This window comes from Atta cephalotes, assembly GCF_000143395.1.
Source record: "Atta cephalotes unplaced genomic scaffold scaffold00032, whole genome shotgun sequence".
Taxonomy (NCBI): Eukaryota; Metazoa; Arthropoda; class Insecta; order Hymenoptera; family Formicidae; genus Atta; species Atta cephalotes.
The window spans coordinates 2293452-2300899 of NW_012130096.1; the positions used below are offsets into that span (position 1 = coordinate 2293452).

The 7448-nt window shown below is 30.7% G+C and overlaps 1 protein-coding gene across 1 annotated transcript; it reads left to right on the plus strand.

Moving 5' to 3' along the window:
* The first annotated feature begins 3769 nt into the window (after positions 1 to 3769).
* LOC105621173 (probable glutamate--tRNA ligase, mitochondrial) lies at positions 3770 to 6144 on the plus strand. The gene is made up of 9 exons (XM_012202642.1): positions 3770 to 3869; positions 4005 to 4239; positions 4417 to 4612; positions 4694 to 4908; positions 4985 to 5207; positions 5325 to 5485; positions 5575 to 5741; positions 5815 to 5972; positions 6064 to 6144. The coding sequence occupies exons 1-9, from the start codon at positions 3770 to 3772 to the stop codon at positions 6142 to 6144; spliced, it is 1536 nt and encodes a 511-aa protein (XP_012058032.1).
* The last annotated feature ends 1304 nt before the right edge of the window (positions 6145 to 7448 follow it).

Below are 7448 nucleotides of genomic sequence, written 5' to 3' on the forward strand. Positions count from 1 at the left end.
TCAAATACAGAGCATGACCTTGGACGTCAAAATCACCGTTCTTGAAGTGTTGAAATCACTCACGACACGTTCTTTCACTAATAGCGGCCTCACCATAAGTATTTGAGAGCATTCGATGAGCCTCAGCTGCAGATTTCTTCATATTGAAGCAAAAAATTAAAACCTCCCGCAAATGACGAGAATTTGGCTCGTAAATTGACATTTTCAATCGAGAATAACTTTATGATGCAGGCACAAATCGACTAATGTTTCTATGGGGTTATGTTGACAGATGCCCAAGTTTATTGTATGACGTCTATGATCTATTTATTTCGACCATCACTTACCGCTAAAGCCATCTATAGGAAAACGGCGGAAGCAAAGTTGTACACCTAATAAGTGCAAAAGTTTTTAAGGATTTCAAGCCACATGAACAGATCTTTTGTAGCTGCACCCTTGATGAAAAATTCTGAATTACTTCTGAACTAGTGCGATTAGTTAAAGCAGAGAGAAATATGAGAGAGGATATAAGGATCTTTTTCCTGCAAAATGTTCTGCACATCACTGTCTTCTGAAAAGTAGACGCAAACTACATAACAATATCCATTTTTTTCTGGTGCTTCTGATAAAAATAGATCGTTGAAATAGTTAAAATCTCTATTAATTTGATAGATTTATTTCAATGATTTACTTCCATCAGGAGCATCTGATTTATTTCCATAAGCATATACAATTTATGATAAATATGTATATACAACTTTACAAATACTTTTTAGAAATGTCAAAATATACGTAAAAATCGTTTAATAATTTTTATATACTTATAAAAATGATGAAAATTAATCCAGAACACAAATGACCAATGTGTATATATACCCAAAACTAAGATGTGCACTAAGAATTAAATAAAATTATTTAAAGTACATATTTAAAAAAAAATATGAAAGAATTATATAATATTTATTATTTTAAATAACTATATTTCTGATCGACTTATTTCTTATGTAATGTTTAAATAATTTCCTGAATCTATTTTATATTTTTTATTTTAAATAAGTCGTAACAGAAAGTTATTTTATATCAAGCCATAATCGGCATTATATTAAGTTTAAATAAATTTTGAAACACAGAATAATTTATAGTAATGTCATAAATTAATTTTTTAGCTGAATTAAATTAGCTGAACTAAATTAAATAATTAACAAGATATTTAAATCCAATTTCTTTCAGTCAAAGTGCTATATTGAGCGCAAATTTCACAATATTTAAAAAATTTGCATGTATTTTTATTATTAAAGAAATGTATAGAATATTATCAACTTTTGTTTAAGAATGATGAATCATTTAAGACTATAATGAATAATTACCAATTACATTTAAAAGAATCGTGCAAGTAATATATAGGATTTAAACTAGTGCTAGAGATTGCCACAAAGCAAAGCGCGAAATGATCAAAGAGAAATCTGAAAGAGGATATAACGGCCTAAAACCTGTAACCGGAAAATATTGGGTATGGGAAAAAGTTCGTGGCGATTTTTTAATAAAATTAAAGTGTTTTTCTTAGAGTATTGAAATCAATTTATTTAAACCAAATATGCTCCATTATTTTCTATAATATTTTGCCATTTTTGGGGCAGAGCCATAATTCCATCGTGATAGAACTTCTGTGGTTTCTGATCGAAAAACTACTTCAAGTGATTTTCGCAGGCCTCTTTTGAAGCTAGCTTTATATCATTAAGAGAGTTCTGCAGAGATCTAAACAAATGATAGTCTGAGGGTGCTATGTCAGGACTATAGTGGATGCATTAAAACTTCCCAGCCAAGCTCTTGCAATTTTTGCCGAGTCATCAAAGATGTGTGGTCGAGCATTGTCGTGATGGAAGACGACACCTCTCCTATTGATTAATTCTGGCCGCTTCCTCTCAATTGCTTGTTGTAATCTCTGCAGTTGTTCACAGTAGAGTTCAGAATTAATTGTTTGATTGGACGATAACAGCTCATAGTGAACGATTCCCTTCCAGTCCCACCATACACAACATCATCTTCTTCCTCGTCAATCCAGGTTTTGTGATTGCTTGCGCCTTCTCTCCTTTCTTTATCCACGATCTTTTTCTAGTTGGTAGGTGATCCATTTTTCATCACTAGTTATCATTCTCTTCAGAAATGGCTCAATTTCATTCCGTTTCAGTAGCATATCACAAATGTTAATTCGGTCCATCATGTTCCTAACACTCAACTCGTGAGGAACCCAACGAGCTTCTTTTTGTATTCAGCTTTGTGTTAATGATTTAAAACTGTTTTTGGTCGATGCCTTGTTCCCTGGCAATCTCCACAGTGCTTTCATGCTTATCACGCTCGACTTTTACCATGATTTCATCGGACTTTTCAGTGATTGGTTGATCGGAGCGAGGTTCATCTTTTACATCGAAATTTCCAACATGAAAGCGAGCGAACCATTTCCGTGCTGCTGATTTTGATAGATATCTTTACCGTAAACAGCGCGAATTTTTTCACAAGCCTGTGCAGCATTCTTGCCTTCATCGTAGCGATACTGCAAAATGTAGCGAATTTTTTCCTTATTTATTTCCATTTTCAAAATAAAATAACTTTTGATCCACTTTAATCTTTTTCGGCTCAAAATAAAGGTTAAAATATCACTTTTAAATGCACGTCCAGTGTTGCCAATGCGATTAGTTGCCGACTGCTGAGCATTTAATGCCATCTAGCGGGAAAAACGCCACGAACTTTTTCCCATACCCAATACTGCCCTCCGACAAAGTGGATGTAAACTAAATAGCAATGTCTACTTTCTTTCGCTACATCGTTCACTTTTCAAGACTGGAGGGGATCGATTCTGTATCTTGAAATGAGGTGAAAATTACAAAAGTGAATTTACTAGAATACTGATAATTTCATTGATCAACATCTAGTAAATTTGTTCACTTTTGTAATTTTCACCTCATTTCAAGATACAGGCTGTGGTCAAAATCTCATTACAAATGCTTTAAAGTATTTGATGGACCAATTAAAAGAAAGAATTGTATAATATAAACTAACCAATTAAAAACCTCTTCGAAGCGTTTGCAAAGCATCGCATTGATCATATCCTTGGAGTGAAAAAAGAACAGACCTACAAGAGCTATTTTCCAGCTAGAACACAGAGACATTGTACTGTGTTCCACTGTGTAAAGTACTTGTTGGAATGCAATTTAGTTTCATAGTGTAACACCAGAATGCATTGCAGTCTTCCATTCTATTCTTTCTAATTATATTTAGCGCATCAATAATAGATTTATGATTTTTATTTAGACTTAAATTATAATTTTTTCAGAAATGACGATTTTTGAAGATTTTGCAAAATAAGTACGGCTACCAAATAACTTTTGAAGAGTTGGTAACATCAGCATATTTTACACGCTCGTACTTAATTTTTTACTGTGTTGAGCAGTGTAACACTGTGTTATCTGTGTACGTTGGAACATGCTAAATTCCAGAGTGGCGCGAATTTTAAAATGCGACAATATTTTTTTGCGTACATCTAAAAATGGATTCGTGTTTTCTTGAAACAAAAGCAGAAAGCATCAACTGTATAAACACTCGCTACTCGAGTTACAAGATCCGAGCCGTTCTAGATTCCCGAACATTCCAATTGCGATTCGAAACAATTCGAAATCGGACGGAGTGAGATTCGGATTCCATCATCGCTATTCACTATCCGTATTGCGTGGCACGAGGTGGCACGACCTTGTTTCCCTGTGACTCGTTGACGGAGTCACACGCGTCAGCAAAGATGCAGCGTAGTATAATCCGCGCAACAAATCTCCAATTGTTGCAAAGACGCTTTTTTAAGAAATACCATGTGAGGGTTAGATTTGCGCCCAGCCCTACCGGTAACAATCATTATATTATTTATGCCGGTTTTCTCTTTTTTGCTCATTCAGTTTTACTGAAAAAGTACCAATATAAATACTGGGCGTTGTCTTAGTCTAACTGTCCTAGAATCAATCCTTATTCACATATTTCAGGCCATTTGCACTTAGGAGGATTGCGCACCGCGTTGTATAATTATTTATTTGCACGTAGCAACAATGGCACATTTATTTTGAGGATCGAGGACACCGATCAAACAAGGACAATTCCTGGAGCAATAGAAAAAATTCAGGATGATTTGCTATGGGCAGGGATTATATCCGATGAAAATCCTATCAGAGGTGGTCCTGTTAGTCCTTATATACAGTCATCAAGGCTTGAATTATACAAGTATGTATATAACTTGATGCTCAGATTTGCAAATCTATCAAAAACAAAATCTGCTATAAATTTTGTTAGAATACTAGTAGAGATTAAACAGAATCTATAGAAGAATATATATGATGATAAATTGAATGGAGTTTATTTTTAATTTCTGTTCTTTTATTTCTTTTATATTATTTCCAGGGAGCAGGTGCTTAAACTCTTGAACAATGGGTCTGCTTACTATTGCTTCTGTACAGAGAGAAGGTTGGATCTACTAAGGAAAGAGGCGATGAAATGTGGACAAGTACCTAAATATGATAACAGATGTCGACATTTTACTAAGGATGAAGTAAAAGAAATGATTAAGAAAAACTTGGCTTATTGTATTAGATTTAAGGTATGTCTTTTAAACTTAACAGATCGACAGACTAATAGTAGACTCATAGATTTATAATATTCATTTTATTGAATGTCTCAGATATCGTCCACACCAGAAGTCTTTCATGATTTAGTTTATGGAGATGTCTTACATGATATCACTAAATCTGAGGGAGATCCAGTTATCATAAAATCAGATGGTTATCCTACTTATCATTTTGCAAACGTAATCGATGATCATTTTATGGAGATATCTCATGTTTTACGTGGGGTTGAATGGCAAGTTTCTACACCTAAACATATTATGCTTTACAAGTAAGTAGTTTTATTTAAGATAATAAAATGTTTGAATTCTTATAATTGATTAGATTACAAATATTATTTACTATAGAGCATTTGGCTGGGATCCTCCTATATATGGACATTTGCCTTTGATAATGAATGCAGATGGATCTAAATTATCGAAAAGACAAGGTGATATAAAAATCGATTCATTCCGGAAACAAGGTATTTTTCCATTAGCATTATTGAATTATGTGATAGGAGCTGGTGGTGGTTTCCACAAAGAACATGATAATCAAGATCTTTACACTTATGAGGAATTAATTAAACAGGTAATTGCTTCTATTTATAAAGTTTTTTTCTCTTAAACTATTCTCAAATATAAATGAAATATAAAAATATAAAATACATTTACGTTCTATTGATATGTTTTATTTTTCATTGTGCAGTTTGATATTACTAAAATAAAATCAAGTTCTGGCAAACTTATGCCTGAGAAATTATTGGAATTTAATAAATTGGAAATGGCGAATTTACTACGAAATGAAAAAAATCATAAATTTTTTATTGAAAGAATTAAGAAATTAGTGTTAAAAGCTTTCCCCGAATGGTATGTTTAATTCTATATGTAGCATTGTAACATAATAATCTTTAAAAAAAAATTATTTATATCATTTTTATTGTACTTGTATACTTTAGGAAAAATGATGGAAATTTACAATTAGATGATGATCACATAATAAAAACATTTAAATGGGCACAAAATAGGATAGCGACACTCAATGATCTCGTCAAAGAAGATTTAGCATTTTTATGGATTGTTCCATCTTGTATGCCAAAACAAGTTAAACAAGATGGATGTTCAGGTATTAATATTTTTTTGTACGAAGAATATTGAGTCCTATTTGTCAAAAATTATGTATTATTACATTATTTCAGATGCGATTAAACTATTGAACGCGGAATTAGTGGAAATAGATGCGAGTAATTACAAGACCGATTGGATGGCGCCTTATTTAAAAGATTTTGCCAAGAAGAATGGAGTTCCATTCGCTGTTTTGATGAAAACTCTGAGAAGCGTTATGAGCGGCGTAAATGTAAATATAGCATATAAATATATTTTTATTGTAAAGAAAAAGCTATTAATATATATAATATATATATATATATAATATTAACACTTCATAGATCGGACCACCTGTTGCTGAAATGATGGAAATTTTGGGAAAGGATAGAACGTTATTGCGATTACAGCGTTGCGTTTCTTGAGAACTTATATATAATTGCAAATGGATTGTACTGTAAAATACATTTAAGGAAATAAATCTAGTTTACATATATTTATACAGGGAGAATGTAATTTTGCAAAAAAAACAGTTACGCGAGTTTCATCAATATTATTCAAGTATCTTTCAAAAATTGCATTGTATTGCATTGTATTGCTAGAAAAACAAAAACAATTGTGTACATAATTTATAATTTTAATATGATGTAGTTAAATATTTTATAAATTTTATTTTATAAATGTAAGGAAATTAAATAAAAATATTTTGTGTACATTTTATATCTATAAGGACAAATATATTGAAATATAGACAAAATATTTTTATTTAATTAAAAAAATACATATATTATGTCTTAATAGTAGCATCGATTTTTTGCATACATAAAAAATTTGCTAAATGTATGAATTCATTAAATTCATTAAATTAATATTAGTGTTATTACATTAATGTATATATATATCAACATATTAACATATATAATCCATTTCAATATGTCGTGTATATATTCATATGTATTAACATTATACTCCATCTAAACACTGTATATTGTATGTAAAAATAATTATAAAATATAAAAAAAAGCAATATCAAGCACAATTAAAAAATATTGATTTTATAATATTACTATTTCTCACATTTTTTATAATTTAAATAATTAGTTTATTAGGGAAAAGAGTAATGTAGAAATTTTTAAATACACAATTTTGATATTTAATTTTATTACAGAATAGTGATCTCTTTATACAGAGTGTGAATAATTCGTAAAATTTTCATCTTATATAATGCAAGATGTAATTTATAATATACTTAAGTACAAAAAGATTAATACATGTAGAAATTATGCATAATTATCTTGGCAAGAATAGATTTTATACATCTACTTTCATCAAGATAAAGTGCTTGTATATAACAAATTGAACACGTTTATTATTAAATAGCTTTTTCGATCCAATGCGAGATTTTTCTTATACAGCACAGGATTTATAATACAGTTCCAAAGGCATTCCAAGAATGGATCTGGACACGGAGAAAATCCGCGAAACGCATAATTTTTATATAGAAAGCACCCGTGGAAGCCTCAAGAATATAAATATTGTATATTGCTAAAATATTGGAATATAAATAATATTTTAATATCGTAGAGATTAATTTTTCTTACGTTATAGATTAGTTTTTATCACAGTATTGTCAGATTTAATAAAGGAAGAAAAGTTATAATGTATGTATTCATGGTTCTACTTTGCGAACTAGAGATTTTCTGTCTAATTTTTTTATGTCTCTTGGATA

What these genes read in the sequence shown, in the direction of transcription:
- LOC105621173 (XM_012202642.1), top strand. Translation starts at nt 3,770, where the DNA reads ATGCAGCGTAGTATAATCCGCGCAACAAATCTCCAATTGTTGCAAAGA. An exon ending in TCAAGGCTTGAATTATACAA is followed by an intron (nt 4,240 to 4,416) that starts GTATGTATATAA and finishes TATTATTTCCAG; the next exon opens with GGAGCAGGTGCTTAAACTCT. An exon ending in TAAACAAGATGGATGTTCAG is followed by an intron (nt 5,742 to 5,814) that starts GTATTAATATTT and finishes ACATTATTTCAG; the next exon opens with ATGCGATTAAACTATTGAAC.